At 48.2% G+C, this 18,183-nt stretch overlaps 1 protein-coding gene across 1 annotated transcript; it reads left to right on the top strand.

Moving 5' to 3' along the window:
* Nucleotides 1-4,579: 4,579 nt before the first annotated feature.
* MB (myoglobin) lies at nucleotides 4,580-9,781 on the top strand. Its single transcript, XM_005244470.3, has 3 exons — nucleotides 4,580-4,808; nucleotides 8,452-8,674; nucleotides 9,375-9,781. Exons 1-3 carry the CDS (start codon nucleotides 4,714-4,716, stop codon nucleotides 9,516-9,518), a joined length of 462 nt encoding a protein of 153 aa, XP_005244527.1. The 5' UTR covers nucleotides 4,580-4,713; the 3' UTR covers nucleotides 9,519-9,781.
* The last annotated feature ends 8,402 nt before the right edge of the window (nucleotides 9,782-18,183 follow it).

Consider the following 18,183-nt stretch of genomic DNA (forward strand, 5'->3'; position numbering starts at 1 on the left):
GAATGGCAGCGCAGCCTCTGGTGTATCACCTGCTCCTCCCAGCTCTGTATCACCAGCAAACTTGCTGAGGGTGCGCTCTGTCCCTTCATCCAGGTCACTGACAAGTCAGTCGAACAGGACTGGACCCAGCACTGACCCCTGAGGAACACCGCTGGCTACAGGCCCTCAGCTAGACTGTGCCGCTGATCACAGCCCTCTGAGCTCTGCCATTGCGCCAGTTCTCAGCCCACCTCACTGTCCACTCCTCTAACCCACGCTTCCTGAGCTTGCCTGTGAGGATGTTGTGGGAGATGGTGTCAAAAACCTGGCTGAAGTCAAGGCAGACAGCATCCACTGCTCTCCCCTCACCTACCCAGCCAGTTATTCCATCACAGAAGGCTATCAGACTGGTCAGGCATGATTTCCCCTTGGTGAGTCCATGTGCCGAGAGATAACATCCAGCATAAGCTGTTCCATCGCCTTTCCAGGGATGGAGGTGAGGCTGACCAGCCTGTAGTTTCCTGGGTTCTTCTTCTTGCCCTTTTTGAAGACTGGAGTGGCAGTGACTTTTCTCCAGTCCTCAGGCACCTCTCCTGTCCACCATGTCCTCTCAAAGAGGATGGAGTGTGGCTCAGCAATAACATCTGCCAGCTCCCTCAGCACTTGAGGGTGCATCCCATCAGAGCCCATGGATTTGTGGGTGTCAGGTTTACTTAAGTGATCTCTAACCTGATCCTCCTCGACCAAGTCTTCCTTTCTCCAGACTTTCTGTCTTGCCTCCAGGGTCTGGGATTCCTGAGGGTTGGCCTTGGCAGTGAAGTCTGGCGCAAAGAAGGCATTCAGTAACTTAGTCTTCTCTGTATCTTTTATCACCAGGGCACCCACCTCATTCAGCAGCAGGCCCACATTTTCCATAGTCATCCTTTTCCTACTGATGTACCTGAAGAAGCCCTTGTCCTTGACCTCCCTTGCCAGATATAATTCCAAATGGACCTTAGCCTTCCTTGTTGCCTCCCTGCATGTTCTGACAGCATTCCTATGTTTGTCCCAAGTGGCCTGTCCCTTTTTCCACATTCTGTAGACTTCCTTCTGTTACAGCACTCTCCAAACTAGTAGGCTGTAACAGGGCTTTTACCTCCCCATACCAGGTTAGCTTCAATAAGTAGTTCCCTCACCTTGCCCTAGCACAACCACCAATCCCCCACAAGGTTTCAACAGTTCATCTACTGTTAGTGCTGTTTTGTACTCTTCAGGCCAGTCCACCCTGCTTCTTGCTTCTGCTGCATCCTTCTCCTTGTCTCTCCTACCTCCAGGGCACTCTCGTTCCTCCCTCTGCTTCTTCCAGGTCTCTCTTCATTGGATGCTCCTCTTCCACACCCCTTAGAGCTGTTTAATTACTTAGCAGGAACCAGCCACAGCTGCACATTATCCACGTCAGCCAACCCACTGCCCCTGAAGCAAGCCCACAGCTGTATATTATCAATGTTAATTAACCTGCCTTCATTCCTCTATAATTCCTCTACCTACACCTCCTTCTCTTTGAGTTTTGCCAGAAGCTCCTTGCTCATCTATGCAGGCCTCCTGTCCTCTTTTCTTGGTTTCTTACTCATAGGGATGTACCTATCTTGAGTTTGAAGGAAGTGATGCTTGAATATTAGTCAGCTTTCTTGGACCCTGCTACCTTCTAGACCCCTAACCCATGGGATTCCTCTAAGCATGTCTTTGAAGAGGCCCAAGTCAGCTCTCCTTAAGTCCAGGGTTGCAGTCCTGCTTATTGCCCTGCTTCCTCCACAGAGGATCCTGAACTCCGCCATCTCATGGTCACGGCAGCCAAGGCTGCCCCCAACCTTCACATCCCCAAGCAGTCCCTCTTTGTTAGTACAAGGTCTAGCAGCAGACCTTGCCTTGCTGGCTCCTCCACTACCTGTGTCAAATAGTTATCATCAGTGCTCTGCAGGAGCCTCCTGGACTGCGTGTCTCCAGCTGGGTTGTGCTTCCAGCAGCCATCACGGTGGCTGAAGGCCCCCATGAGAACCGGGTCCGGGACCGTGATGCTGCTACGTGAGGCAGCCTAGTGCGCTGCCGCTCTGCCTGTCCCGGGGTCACTCTCCTGCCTCTGAAACTGGAGGGGCCACATGCCGGCCACCTCCCCGAGCCTCCAAACCCCGGCTGGCGGCTTGCACGTGGCCTCCGTTCCCCGCGGCTCTGTCGCCCGTGGCCACTAGATGGTAGCACGGCCTGGCCGGCGGCGCCGGCGCTGCTGCCCGGGGCCGAGCGGTCCGCGCGGGGGGGGCTTCGCGACGAGGTGACAGCACCCGCATCGAAACGTGGGCAACGATACTACCGATACGTTTTATGCTCGTTCAGCGAAAGCGCCTTAGGTGCGGCTGCAGGGCCACGCGTGTCAGCAGGGCTCTGGGGTGGCGGGTGTTGTTTGGAATAGGTTATTCAATCACCTGGCGCTTCTTAAAGCGGGCGGCCGAAATGTTGGTTCTCTGCAGTTTGTGTTTATCGACATTATTATGCAAGTCATAGATTTTGCCCCAAGAGAGAGATGAAAGGCCTGTAGACACTAAAATGTTATGTCCTTTTTGTGGCTGCAGCGTTGAGGTGTGGTCGGGTACGCTATAAAGCATTTAATATTTCTGTAGACTATTTATTAAAGCTCTAGAGAGAAGAACTTACGATTTCATTTCATTACTACTTCACTCATAAAAAAGCAATATGGAATCCTATACTCTTTTTAAGCCTTCTGACCATTTAACATTTATCTCCATACCAGGACTGTTGGCTGTGAAGCCCTGGGGAATGCTGCAGAGAGCAGAGAGTCAACCAACTTCAAATGAAGTTATTACAGCAACTGAGTAGTTTCAGCTTGCGAAAAATGGTGGAGCTCGGTGCATAAGAGTAACCTCTCATGTACCAGGAGCACATTTCTGTTGTGTCTGAAACGCATGTAAAATAGTAAGGTCAGTATTCAGGATCCTACCCAAGACCAAGCCTGGGATGGTGTAAATGCTTGTTTAGTGCTATAAGTACTGTGGAGAACAACATAAGGAATGAGCTGGAGGGATCCTGAGCTCACTTCCACCAGTTTAGCTTAGGTTAGGTAATCGGTAGCAGTCTGGTGTTTGCACAGATAAATCAGGATGAAATCTTGGCCTTGAAGTGTTTAGGATGTAGATTTTTGGATATGAAGTGAACTGGTGCATAGAGGAGAGAGAAGGGGAAGACTGCAGCATCACAGGTTGACTTGGATGACAGAGGCTTGTGGCATGTAATGACCAAAATTCTCTTACCTCTAGGCTTGAATACCAGCTGCCACACTTTCTTACCCAAACTATTCCCTCTACACCTGTGTGTTTCTGATGGATGTGAGGCTCCGTGACTCCATCCTCCTTGCTGCCTGACTACCCTTGTACATAGGCACTTCTCTCCCCTTTCAAGGCTGGAGCAGGGAGGCTGCTCCTGTTGCAGTGTGGATGGGGGCAAAGGCAGCAGTGCACCTCAGGTCCTGCAGTGCTGTGGTAGGGACTGTGGGGTTTCATGCTCTTCTCCTGAGCTCCAGGACAGGTGTCTTCAGCCCTCAGTTGACATTTCTCACCTTCCAAGGCCTGTGATGTGTGCCCCTTTGGAAAAGTCCAGAGGTAGGTGTGTGCTTTGGAACAGCAGTGCTAGCTGGGGTTTGTTATCAGGCTGCGCTCTGACTGCAGTCACCTCCTGGAAGGCACTAATCACCTTCCTGGTGTGCCAGGCTGTTATCAGTCCTGATGGGGCTGAAGGAGAAAGGCTGGGAGGTGTCCCAAAGCATACCCATATTGTTTGTTAGCACAGTGGCTTTTCCTCCCGACACAGATATTTGGCTTGCCTGGGGTAGCCAGAGACCTTAACTACTGGCTGGATGCGTGTTGAGTGAAGCCCTGTTGTGTCCTTGTGTCTCTGGCCTGCCACAAATTACCGTCCTGTCTCAGCTGTACGTCTGTTGACTATGATATCCAGGCTCAGCCAGCGGCTAATCCTGGGCATTCCCTGGAAAGGCAGGCAGAAAGACCCCACCAGGCAGGTGTGGGGTAACGAGCTCCCATGTAGCTTTTATCCCCTTCCTCCCTCCTACAGAGGCTGGGGAGATGACTGGGCCACTCTGAATATGGTTAGCTTTTAAGGACATGTCTCTTCTGACATTGTGCTCTATTAGAAAATGGTATGTGTTACCCCAGGGGGAAAGGAGATTGAGATCAGCATGGGAAAGGAAAGGCCTTTGGAGCGATGGAGCTGATGATACCAACTGTCCTGGCCTTTTCTCCTGCCTGCCCTTGGCAGACCAGGGGAGAGGGAGGCAGGGTGGTGCTGCAGATGGCAGTGCTCTTCAGATCTCCTGCCGTACAGCTTGACACTGTGTCTGGGTCCTTGAGAACCTAGGACAGGCTCCTGGCACTGTGTTTCAGCAGTGCCCTTTCTGTCTAGAGTGGGCCATATGCCAGTCCAATACGAAAAGCAGAAATGATGCCATCAGTGGCACCCACAATAGCACCTGACCCGAAATAGCTTCCTAGAAAAAAATAGGGAGACTGATTAGGTTAGACAAGCCTGAAAGGGAGCAAGACATCCAGCTGACGACTGACAGGTGTAGGTCTGTGACCAGGGGCTATAAATCCCACAGGTCAGCTCTCCAGCCACCCTTTGGGGAAAGACAAACAGTTGTGGGGAGCACTCAGGACCTGCCTTCAGTGAACCATGGGGCTCAGTGACCAGGAGTGGCAGCAGGTCCTGACCATTTGGGGAAAGGTGGAGTCCGACCTTGCCGGCCATGGGCATGAAATTTTAATGAGGTAGGCAAGAAGCTTTGGTCCTAACAGTAAAACTGAGAACCTTTGATGAGAGATGAAGGAAGGTGTATATTTAGTACGGGGGCTTGTTTTTGGCAGTGTTTATTTCAATAGGCTGGGTGGTTTTTTTTGTTGCAGGGTGGTGTTCTTTCCATTGCTATGGTTTCTGGGTTAAAAATTACTCGCTGTGTAAAGTGGCTGTGCTTCTGTCTCTCCATCTGTCTATGGGTGCAGGAGCAGGCCAGTGCCGTTTTCAAAAGATGGTGGGACTTTGTCACTGCCTCTGCCTCTGCTGGCAAAGCTCTGCTTTGGATCCTCATTGCCCAAGCACCACGGAGAGAAAAGCTGGAGCAAATTGTGTGTCCCGGGCCTTCAGATGCTCTGCAGCAAGGATGTGGGGAGGCAGGGAAGGAGAGGAGAGGAAAATCACCTCTGTGACAATTTTCTTGGTATCTATGATTTCAGCAAAACTAACTGTGAAGTACCTGAGTATTTCCCTCTCCCTACCTTAGTCTCAACTGGCAGAGCCCTGCGCATCCTGCTTTTTGGCCAGAAATCTGGGTGGTAAGACTTGTCCACTTCCTGATGATGAATTTGAGGTCTGGGTGTGAAATGAGGCACATCCTTCCCTCTGCTTCCCTCCATGATTCTGGTGTCAGAGTAGGAATGCTTGTGAGGTCTCCATCTGAGAGGATCCCTGCCCCAAGGCTGTCCTTGTGGTCCTGGCCCCCTGAGAAGGGAACATCCTGGGTGCCAGCAGCAAGTCACGGAAATTTGGAAGGGATCTCAGGGATGCAGAGTGGGAAACAACATTGGGTGGGAATTGGATACTAGCCTGTCCTTAAAGACCAGCACGGATGGACCCTCTCCAGATCTCCCCCCTGAGCCCATGCACACTATGATATGCCGGAAGGGTACAGATGCTGAGAGCAGTGGAGATGTGGCACATACTTGGGGGGTTTCCTAGCCTAACTAAACATGGCTAAAGGAAGGGCCCCATACCACCCGACAAGTCCACTGAAAAAGCTTTTTCAAAGATGAGCCACTGCAGGCGGCTGTTTCATTTACCTTCTTTATCATGGCCCAGTTCACCTGCCATTTGAAAGGAAGGGAGAGACAGGGGCAGCTGGGTGGCAATGTGATGGCTCTCCCCTCATGCAGTCCAGAGCAGGCGTGCTGGAGGGGTAGCAGGAACCTGAGCCCTCCCCATCAGTCCATCTCTGTGAGGTGGCTACTTTGGCTCTGGAAGTGCCATAAGACAGTAACAGCAGTTTCCAAGTGAAGAGGTAATACCATTTTTCTTACAGGTATCACAGAGCAGAGCATGGTATTACATAAATAGATGATACCCGTCTCCCCTGTGACTTTGTGCTCCCCAGCCAACTCAGGCCATTTCTTCTTTTAAGGGGTTTCTGAGGGAGGAGAGAGGCAGGGGAAGCCAGCAGCTCTCCATTTAGGTATGTGTCCCTATGTCCATTGTTAAAGACTTCTTAGGCAGATGTCACATCCTGGAAATATGTTTAGAAAATACTGATTCAACTGGATGTTTTCCAAAGGAAACAAAAAAATACCTCTCAGAAGAATTTTCAAGAGTTTTGGGAGTATATAATCTTTGGCAGACATGATTCAGCCATAGCCAGACTCAATGGAAGGAGATTTTTAGAAATAATTTAATCCCATTTCAAGGTACAAGGTTTTTTAATCTCTCTGGGTGGGACACAACCTGTGTCATGGAAAGACACAGGAAAAAAGGAAAGGCCAATGCTGGTGTGCTCAGCACCTGGTGAAGTACAGAAATCCTTTGGAGACCTTTGAAGTGAAACACCAGCAAAGACTGGTCACTCATCTACAGAATCTTTTTGCCACAGAACAGCTTGTGTTTTCCATATGCTTGAGGCACTTGTTAGTTGGTTTAACCTATACATACACCAGACAGTGGAGAGTCTGTCCCTCATGGTAACATACTTAGGAGAAACGTCGAGTTTGAGATGGGACACGAGCCCCGGCAGTTGCAGCAGCAGCACTCTCCCATGGGCAGAGCAAGAGTGCAATCAGTGCACTGCGAGAGGGAGGCTGGTTTCATGGCTGAGGTCCCGGGTGGGAGCTCCAGACGCTGCTGCAGGGAACTTGGATGAGCCACTTCACAGATGTGAGCTGCAGGACCCTGGCTGTAAAGTCAGATATTGCTTTTGCTGGTGCTTCAGCTAGTTGGATTATAGCCATCGGAGGGTATAATACCTGAAAATAAAGTTGTGCACGGAGCTGATGTCTCTCAACACTTAATTATTAAACTACTAATAATCAGGACAGGCAGTATCCCCTTTTCACCTTGAATCTAGGACTGTGTCAGGGGAAAGAGTGAACTTTCCTGCTAGTTTGGTTGCCAGTGTTGTCTGCATCCTGTCTCCTAGGAAATGCAGCAGGGGCGAAACAGTGGGGACAACAATAGCCTGTCTTTTAGATATTTTTCCACCTTCTTGATTTCATTTCCATTTTGGGATTGTAGTGCCTATGTATAGCACTGCATGGCATGGCACCAGCATGCCTGAAGGCCCCACGCTCTTGTGACCCACTCGCTCCCAAGAACTTTCTGAGGTGCCACAGTGCTGGATGGAGGAACCACACTACTGGCAGCTGGGCTGAGCTGGGGGGTGAGAAAAAAGGGCAGGAACCAAATTCCTCTGTGTCTGCAGTCATAGGGTGGGGACACAGTAAGCTCCCACCCAGCTGATGTTCAAGAACACCTGAGCTCCAGATGTGAAGGACCTGAGGCTGCTCCCTTTTCTTTGTGTATGAGAAGTCTCTAGAACTCTCCTTTCCTGGTCAATGCAGAGATGGGCTGGGAAGAGGGTCCTGGTGAAACCCAAGGGGCTACAGGTTGGCTCCTCAGTAACAGTAAGTCAATGAAGACAGGTGGGTTTGGTTGGTTTTGTTTCTCCTTCATGAATGCAAGAACTCATCTCTCAGTACCATGACCAGATGTGTCTCTTGTTTCTATCTTAATACAATTGATATAACCCAGGGGACTGGTGCCAAAGAGTTAGCAGACCTATGTAAAAAAATGTGGATACTTGCTCTGTTGCTCTAGCTGGACATGTTTAGGGCAGTGTCTCCATCACAGCCAGAGAGAATGGAAAAAGACAGCCGTGATCATGTTAGGACATGTGTAAGAGGATGGGATTAAAGTAGATACAATACTCAAAGGAGATGAGTCAGGAGCTTCTGCTCTCCAAAGACAAGAGGCTTTTCATTGTTTGTTAATGACAAAAAGCAGTCTGTACAAAATAAACAGAAAGGAAACTTCTGCACACAGAGTATCATCACATTGCAGAACAACCTACCAGAGGAAGGTTGAAAAACACTTAAACCATATTCACAGTAGGGTCATATGCTTCCCTGGCTTATGTACATGCTAAAGGGAGTGATTGTCAATGGTAGTGATTTGGAAAGGATCTAGTGTCAAAGTTCCCAGGTTAAATTAGCTTATACTAGCAGGAACTAGCTAAGAGCTTTCTTTGGAGGGAGAAGCAGCTTATCACACCTTTGCCGGTCCATATACTCTGAAATACCTATAGCAGTTGGACCTCAGCTGTGGTCTGGATGACAGCTCTCCCAGGTCTCACAATACCTCTGCTTTTGTTCACAGACTCTTTCAGGACCACCCTGAGACCTTGGATCGTTTTGAAAAGTTCAAAGGCCTGAAGACCCCTGATCAGATGAAGGGCTCTGAAGATCTGAAGAAACACGGAGTTACTGTCCTCACCCAACTGGGAAAAATCTTGAAGCAGAAGGGTAATCATGAGTCAGAGCTGAAGCCCCTGGCTCAAACCCATGCGACCAAGCACAAAATCCCTGTCAAATATCTGGAGGTATGGAAAAGGGCAGGAAATGTTGGTGTCTGATGTGTAGTGAATGTGTGCAAGACAGCTGTGTGAGAGCTGTGCTTTTTTTTACTGATGGCCGCTTGGACTCCAGCGAGCCCTCCCTCAAGTCCAAGGTCTCTGTGTACATGCAGGAGGAGGCACAGAAAAAGGGCTCATGGTATGCAAATGGTATGTGAATCTCCAAGTTTAGATTTCCCATTCCAAACACCACATGCAGTCTGACCAATCCCTGACAATAATAAACCAGCCCGTGCAGCCTCTGCATGCCTGGGAAACAACATTACATAAGAACTATCAGTGGCTGGACACAAGGGATGTACAATTTTAGAGTAAGCCCCGGAGGATCCATTGGAGACCAAGACCCACAAAACTAAGTGTTGTACAAACACAGGGCATGAATTTTCAGCCTTAATGGATGAGATAGACAAGAGTGGGAAGGGCCATGGTCTACTCAAGGTCATGAAGCAGATCAGCGTCACAGCTAGGAATAGAGCCCAGTTCTTCTGCCCAGCCCAGGCTCCTTGCATGCTAGACCTCGCTGTCTCTCCGGAGACTGTGGGAAGGGCTACTGAATTAGCTCGGAGATATTTCCAGGCTCTGCAACCTATTTCTTAGTCTGGCTTTTCTGAAAATAAACCTTGAGTGTCCCTTCAGTTTTTCTTTCTCTCTCTCTCCTTCCTCACAGTTCATTTCTGAAGTCATTATCAAGGTCATTGCTGAAAAACACTCAGACTTCGGGGCTGATTCCCAGGCTGCGATGAAGAAGGCCCTGGAGCTGTTCCGAAATGATATGGCCAGCAAGTACAAGGAGTTTGGTTTCCAGGGTTAGCACATACGCACAGAGGAACACCACGAAGGAGGCCTGGCCATGCATCTTAGAATAGCTTCCCCAGCACTGTTTTGAACTCTCACAATTGGCCATCCAAGATGTGTGGGAAAGCTTTGATGAGAGGCCAAGAGTCACTCCAGGCAGCATAGAGGCACTCAGAGTGATATCTATGATAAACCGTTGTTTCTTGGCTTCATGTATACAAGAGAAATAATCTGCTTTCTTAGGAAAAATAATGTATGGGGTTATCTGTGAGCTTCTGCCTATCCTATTCCCTTTTTCTTTCTCCCTCCCCCAAACCCAGTCTTATCTGAGAGGTGAATGGCATAGCCAGAGATGAAGGGGTGTGGAGGAACGAGGGGAGTGTTGAGGAGTGTGGTGAATGAGAAGTAAAAGGATGACTCAAATAGTCTGAAAGGGATGTCAGGATGGAAAGTAGGGGCGCAGCATCCCATTCCTCCCACAGGTGAGACTGTTAGCAGGTTACTGTGGAGAGCTTCCAGCACAGTATTACCTTGCTTTGTGGGGGTGAACACACCCAGTCAGTCTCCAGGGTCTGCCAGCTCAGAAACTTGCATTAGTTGCTAAACTCACATTAGCAAAACTATAAAGAGCAGTACTCTCTGTGATCTGTACGTTTCTGGTAGCCACTGCTATGCATCTGAAGTTCTGTTACACTGGAGAGTAAAGTATGTGTTTCTCAGAAAATAAAAATTCCTGCACCAGTGTCATGTGTTTGCTCCTAGCTTTACAGACACTCCAATGAGAAGTGGGGGAGAAAGAGAAAGCAGAAAGGTGTTTTGCATATGCACCCGGCTGCACTGCATCCTGTGGTGTCTGTCCTTCCGTGACTTGAATGGCATGTGGCATCTGTCTCAGCCAGGGGACTTGGGACACTCAGATGTCACCATGGGGTCATGACCTGGTTACTGGACTTCACAGTGCAAGCTGGCAGCCTACACTCAGTGCCTTGGAGCTGAGAGAAGTGCTCCCTGACTAAAGGCCGTGGCCGCTGCTGTGCTGGGGGGAATGCGGAGAGGGAAGGCCCTTGGCTTATTTATGGGGTGGTAACGCGTGTAAGTGGGCTTGGGTTCCTGCAGCAGCACGGTGCATTGCTCCCTCCAGGCAATGGAAAACAGGGCTGATTAGCCCTGGAGGAAGGTTGTAACAAGCACCAGCGTCTGAAGACTCAAGCTTTGGTCTCTGTACCATTTTGCATTTTTGCAGAGGTGTCTCTGCAGTGCATGCTGCACTGTGTTTACAGATGTACGCCAATGTCCTGTGGGGGAGCTTAAGGGACACCGTGACAAAGTGCCTACCTCTGTCTGCTGCCCTCCCCCAGTCCTGGCACCACAGTGAAGTACAAATGACCTAATTCTGCTGAGGTGGGGGAAGAGGCTGAGGGCCACATTGTGCCTAAGGCTGTTCAAGGGTTAGTCAGAAAAGGCTGGAGCCTGAAAAGGGTTTTTGAGTGCAAAGTCTTGACCAGACACCCAGGTTCACAACTGACTCTTTGGGAACTGTGCAGTTTCTCTGGCTGGACCTAGTCAGAGGGGCAGTTATACCCCACAGTGAGACTGGGGTCCTCATTCCCTCCTCTTCCTCCATCCCCATCATCCAGCTCAGGGCCTCAGCAGCAGGGTGCTGCAGTCTCTTGTGGCCTATGCACTCAAGCTGTATCCATGCGGAAAGCAAGGTGGATGACCAGCGTGTTGTCTTTCTGTATATTTGCACAGGGTTGAGATCATTCATGGCAGTGTCACACCTTGGCACAGCAGCAGGATTCTACAGAGGCAAGCAGCTGGGTTGTGGCTATAGGAAATGCGTGGAGTCAACAGGGCAGCTCTTTTCTGGTACAGAGAAAGTAATGCACCTTATCTCACAGAGATAGTGCGAGGGCAAGCATGAGAAAGAAAAATGAAGTGCTTAGTATTAGGAGCTACTAGCAGGGTCTGGTTCAAAGCACTCCCTGCTACACTGAGCCACCAGCTCCCTTAAAAATCAATCCTGAACCAGTGTGATCTGCTGTGTCTTTGGTCAGGGCACAGGCCACAACATTATAGTCTCTGAAACAAGAAGGAATGAATTCCTTCTTGGAACAGAGCATCTCTGATTTCTTGCTCTTTACAAATCCTCACTTTACCTCTGGGAGCCTGCTTGGGGTCTCAACCTTTCAGAGTGTCACAAAAGCATATGCTGTCACCTAGATGAAGTTACAGCCAGGTGGTCCTTGGCTTAAGCAACTTGCTTCATCTGACTCCAGTCTACTCTGTCTGGCTTTGCAGGGAGGGCAACCTATTTAATTAAGGTCTAGGATTGCCTGTCCAACACAATAAGATTTCCTGCCAGTGACAACAGCCTCTAACTCAGGATTAAAAGCTCTGCTATAGCAGCTGCCTCTGTCAGTCTGAGTGGGATCGGAGTTGTCTCTAAATAGTTTTATGTAAGGTAGTGTGGTGGAGAAGGGAGGGTTTGCATTTATGTTGTGCCTAGCTACTGGTTATTAGGTAGCTGGAATAAATGTCAGTCTGTTGGGAGCACTGACCCTTCGCTTTGCCTGCCTTACCCCCATGCACTAGGGACCATCCTTACGTATGTCGTGGTCAGATGTGGGGCCTGATGTGGGTTTTCTGGTTGTGCCTATGGCCCAGTGAAGATGTGCAAGCTGAGATGAACCAGCAAGTTCAGATACCAGTAACAGTGGAGCTATCTACAGCAGGGTCAGTGGGATGCTTGCGGTGAAATCCATGTGCCTGCACCTTTGCTGCTCTGGGTACTGTGTATGCCCTTGGCTGCAGTCCTGACATAGTGTAGTGCCAGGGTAGGTTTAGATTGCATATCAGGAAAAAAATTCTTCACTGAAAGGGCAGTCAAGCATTGGAACAGGCTGTCCAGCGACATGGTGGAATCACCATCCCTGGAAGTTTTTAAAAAATGCATAGATGTGCTTAGGGACATGGTTTAGTGGTGGACTTGGCAGTGCTTGGTTAATGGTTGGACCTGATGATCTTAAAGATCTTTTCCAACCTAAATGACTCTATGATTCTATGATAAATGTAATTCCCACACCATGAGTTTATAAAACTCCTGCAACAGCCCCTGCTTTAGGGACAGGGGAAGATTCCTAGAGGAAAGGGGATGGTGGGGAAAGGATTTTTCAGCTCCATGCTCTATTGATTCAGCATCTTTGTTGGAGTCACTGTTTCCGTTGTGCTGCTAGCACATGTAGCTTTTCTGGTTCATGTATGGGACAAAGTCCCACAGTGGAGATAAACCATCAGCATAAGCCCAGAAATTTTCATGCCTCCTTTCCAGGAATAGCTTTACATAAGAAGGATGGGTCCTAGGGGCTTGTGCTCAGCCTCCCCTATCCATTAACACCATTTGATGCCACATACACGTTCCTGGTCACATGATGGGATGTGGATTGTGTAGCTGCCAGCCTCCTTGCTCCAGCACGTACACACTGACTACAGCCAGGTCAGGCTTATGGCTGTCCTATGCTTTCCACGCACTCCTGTCATTTGTTTTATGCTAATAATGCTGTTTCTGGCAGCAACTGGGTTATGCACCTGCATTCACCCTTAGGCTGAAAAACATCCTTGCTGCTTTGCACTTGACATACTACTCTGCTCCCGCTGCCGTGGTTTCCATTGCATGGCAGAGCTCCCCATGGCACTGAGCCAGTGACCTGTCTGTGTTTTCTTGGGCTTCGGTGTCAGACGCTGGCATTAGGATCTCAGATGCAGGGAGCCGTCCCTTGCTTCCCAGGTGCTGTGCAAATGAGCCAGTCAGCCCCAGCCAGGGTACAACAATACTGCAGGCTGCTGTGCTGCCTGTCTCCCTTGTCTTTACTTCTGCCTCCTGATCCTACCTGGCTCAAATACACCTGCCAACATCAGGGAGCATCAACAAGCAAGTGCTGGGGACCAAACTATTAATCCTGTGATTTGTGTCTTGGTCTCCTCAATGGGAGAAAGGGATGGAGCTCTAGTGACTAATTTTGTTAAATATTTAGCACGTTAGCATGAAGCTTGTGGCATTCTTCATGTTTGCATCTCCCTGCAGGGCTAACATGAAGAAAGGACAGGGAAGTTTCCAGTCCACATGATAGTCACCGAACAGATATGTCTGCTTTCTGGGTATTGAAGCACAGACAGTGCCTAAAGGATGTAATGTCTATATGACACTGTAATTTAATAAGGAGACTCAAATGCTCACCTGTACCACGTGCTTTCAGATGAGGATTATTTTTGTCATGATCCCTACGTTTTCCACCATCTGATCAAAACCTGCCCCTTACGTTATGCCACTGAGAAACCAGTGGTGGAGCCAGGTGTTTGTTTGGTGTAGACTTGCTTGCCCATAATGTTTTTTCCAGGAGATCCATGGCATCTGAGCATGTTCTCCTCCTTCCTGGACTCAGTCCTCTCAGGTTTGCTCAAGGCTGAATCCTTGCTTGTTCAGGCTGCCACAGGGCTTAACAGAGTCTGTGCTGCTTCTCAGATTGAGCACACACATAGACACATGGGCCAGCTTCACAACACACATCATTAGCAAAGCCCCTCTGTCCAAATCCTTCAGATTCCAGTGTGCTTGTGTGCCGGCTCTTCATTTGGTAGCATGATACATATTATCATATTGTGCTTAAATGATGTTTGGCCATGAGACCAAGTTTTGCTGAGGTCTAACCGAGCAAGAAGACAAGACTGCAAGGGCATGGCACCTGGAGAGTACTGGTAAGTAGGGGGCTGTTAAATTTCGTGAAGATGTGCTGGCAGAGTCAAGGAGGCCACCTGGAACAGTGGTGTGAAACAGTAAGTGAAAAGGGAGAAATCCCAATCAGCCTCTTTTATCCAACAGGCTAATAAATGAGCATTCATGACCATGAAAGAATCACAACAATGCAGTCTTCTTGACCAGTGCATAAATCCCTCCCTCCCCTGTGATCATAGGCACGACAAGCCCATCTCTCAGTCCTGTGACTTCTATAAAATCTTTATCCAAATGTCAGTAAAGGTGACCTTGTGGCTTTTTAAAGCAGTACTTTAGAGTCACTTGGCTGCACTGTACCAAAGTCCTTTCGCAGTTTGGCTTTCATCCCCTGTCAATATACAAACAGAACAGGCTGCCTCCACCTTACCCTGCAGCCCTGTAGAGACCACTCGTGGTAAGCTATGTCAGACATAGGCAGGTCTGGGACTCTGTTGGGCAAGGCAATGCAAGCCCTGGCACAGGGCATACCAGTGTAGCTGGTAGCTGGGTAGACAAGGCAATGTGCATTTGGGATGGGTAAGGATTTCAGTCTCCATCCTTCTACCCACATCCCAAGAAAAGCATCTCATGCTGAGAGAAACAGTAGTTCAATGGCCCTGAGCTGGCCAAATGGTCTCTCAAGTTATGCCCGTGCAAAAGCAAATGCAAGTGCTGCCAGGTCAGTGGGGACAGCCTGGACTTGAGGCTATTCCAGTTACATTAAGGCACTGGCTCAGATACATGTCACAGGGCTGTGGGGCTGGTTTACTGGATTTGCCCAGAGCTGGTGAAAGGAGGCTGTTGCCAGTATGGCTACCCTGCAGTCCAGCAGTAGACATGACCTCAAAACAGTTCTCCAGTTAACTACCTCAGCTATTAGAAATGAATACAACACAGATACCCTTGTCTAGGAATTTGTGAATTTCCCCAGGTTGTAGGGCTGAGAAGGGGGCTGTAGCTATGCTGTTATTGGTATCCAGGAAGGCTTCTTTAAAGCTGATACTGGCATGTACATCTTAGCTGCAGCCTTCGTCTGGAGCAGAGCTTAAAGAAAATTACACCCATTTCCCATTTCCCATCTCCAGGGAAAGCTCAGTATGAATGCAGCTGCCGGGTGCCTGATCTTATTTTAGATCGTCCTTAAAGCAGGTTCAAATGTTCCTGTGACAGAATAGCTTTGGGTAGAAGACCTGGATCATTAGCACTTAATTCTCCATGTCTCCATGCTTAACTTGTGGATCTCTTGTTGCTTCCCAGTGTGTATAAGTAACGGTGCTTTTATTCATTGAAGTTTTTCAATCTTCGTCCTCTCCCAACATGTCTATCTGTCTCCTTCTTCAAGCTAAATTCCAGCATCCAAGCTCTCACCACAGGGGTGGAAAATTCCTGGAACTGATACCCCTACTAAGATCCGAGATTGTTCTGCCCAGGGCTTGCATGACATCAGGCTTGTCCTCTTGGCTCTTGATGAGCTTCTGGGTTATCTGGAGAGTTAGCTGATATAGTGTCAAAGTGGGTCTGTGTATTTTCACTCACCTCTCAGCTGGATGAATAGTCTGGTGCCCTTTGAGGGGTGTAGTATGTCATGGATTAACTGTGAGTTCGTTGGGGAGAAAGGAGGAAAAAACCAGCAGAGCTTTGCCTAAACCATCCATGCTGTGTCCCTGCAGATTCTGTGGGAGAGCCTGCACTGAGGAAATGGTTTGTACCAGACAGGCTCAGACAAGCTGTACAGAGATGGAGGAAAAGTAGGCAGGGCATGCCTTGTGCCATGCTCACAGTTACCCCACTGAGGGCAGATGGATCTGTGGGGTCGGTAAGCAAGAATGAAAAATGAAATGCAGGTGGGAAATGGAGGCACAACTGCCTCTTGCCAAAGGCTATTTACTGATATCAGTGCCTTCTGAACAGTAACAGCATCATTCTGACAATCACTCTGCTGTAATGTGATTGAGGGAGTTTCCTAACACAAGCTGCTAATCTGTGTGCTTTTGTATGTGAAGAAAGATGGACTTGGAGTTTTCTCACGGTATTAGCACTATGGATGTGATGCTTTCACAAAGCTGGGCCATAAATCATGGCAAAGAAATTTCTCATGCATTTTGGTTTTGCCTTGATAATATCACGTATTGCTAACCCAGCTTATCCCGCAGCTAATTTCAGCACGTCACGTTAAGCTGCTGTCCCTATGTTATTTTTTCTGTTCCCTCTACAGCTGAAATGATCCCTCAGTGCATAAAGTAATCATTTTTTTCTCTCTAGTCAAAATCCTCTGTCCCAAAATGGAGTTCTTTGTAACAGCCACAAATTGCTAGTTCATAACAACTAGATGATTAGAAAATAATCTTTAACACATTTCCTACTATGGTTTTTCTAGTTCAACTGTGCTGTAGCTTCCTTCTCTGTTTTAGATCAGAGACTTGTTGACTGTGAGTGTCATGTGGACCAAGCTCTGTTCCGATGTTTAATGGTAATTAAAACTCTGTTTCACCCAGTTTAAAAATCTCAGTGTATAAAATGTACTGTCTATATGAAAGAGCACCCTTCTTAAAATTGCCTGAGTTATTTGCTATACTGTTTTTGCCCTAGACCTTAGTTAGAGACCTATTTGTGCTCTCCATCTAGAGTACTGTGCAATTAGCCCTGTTTTACAGAGGGTAAACCGAGGCAGAGCCTGGCACCAGCACATCTACTGTTTCATGCTTTGGTCATTCAGCTGTCCACTAGGCCAGGCTGCCAACTGCATGACAGAGAATGTTTGTGAGCTTCTTGTGTAGGAAGACATATGAAGTTGTGCCATGTGCAGTAAGCAGTTCTTTCTTTGATGTGGTTGCATTTCAGCAGCTGTCAAAGGACATCCTGTATGTAGACGTTCAGTTGAAACAGTGGTGTAGTGTAAATGCCCAGACAGATTACAGATGCTGCATACAAGGCAAAGCAGTGTAAAGACCTTTGGGCTGAACTTAGAATGAAGTGCTCTGGAGATTAATGAACTATGGTATCACTTGGAAAACTGCTAATCTTCTCACTTCCAAAGAAAAAGGCCCTGGACTGAGATAATAAAGGACGTAAATATCTAAACTAGGTTACTGGCAGAAGTGAGGTCCCTAAATCCAAGTGTGTGAACCTCAGATCCGCCTGTGTAATTCTTTACATGCTTACATTTTCATCTGTAACTCCCTCCTTGATTTCTAACATTCTGCTCGTGCTATGCCCTGACCTTCTACCAGCTTGGGTGGGTCTAAGCCAACCAGTGTTCATCTGCCTAAATTAATTTGTAATCCTCAAAAGTCACCTTCCTCTGCCTCATTTGCCAGAAACCGCTCATACTTTGCCTACATCTGACCTCCAAAAAATGCAGTTCCAGACACTTCCATCCAACAGTGTGGTTAGTGAGCAAGGTTCAGGTGCGCGCCTGTTACCACGTAGATCACTCAGCTCAATACACCTCTGGTCCTTTAAAAAGGAACTGTGCTGTGCAGTCCATTTTTGAAAGAGCTTACCTTCAGGAGACCAGGTTTGGGTGATGTATCACTGTCTGACTTTGATGCCCAGGCTCTAAAGCAGTAGGCTTTAAAAAAAAAAAAAAAAAAAAGAAAAAAGAAAAAAAGAAAGCTAGGTTTCAGACTGGCTGTACTTACCACTCCCGACTCAACACATGGCTGGCTGAATCCTTTTTGAACCACCAAACTCTCTTAGAGGTGTGCTGAAGTCCTGGGTAAGCAGCTCAGCCTTCATATTCTACTCCATCAACCAGGGCTGTCTAAAAGCCTTTGTACGCCTTTGAGGCTGTTACTATCTTGATGGGACCACTCCTTCCCAAAGGAGCCTCTTTGAAATGTAAAATGGAGAGAGGAGGGAGAAAAGATTTTAGTGCCTAACATTAAATTACATACTGCAAAGCATGAAG

The sequence above is a fragment of the Falco peregrinus genome, chromosome 6 (assembly GCF_023634155.1).
Source record: "Falco peregrinus isolate bFalPer1 chromosome 6, bFalPer1.pri, whole genome shotgun sequence".
In the NCBI taxonomy this organism is placed as follows: domain Eukaryota; kingdom Metazoa; phylum Chordata; class Aves; order Falconiformes; family Falconidae; genus Falco; species Falco peregrinus.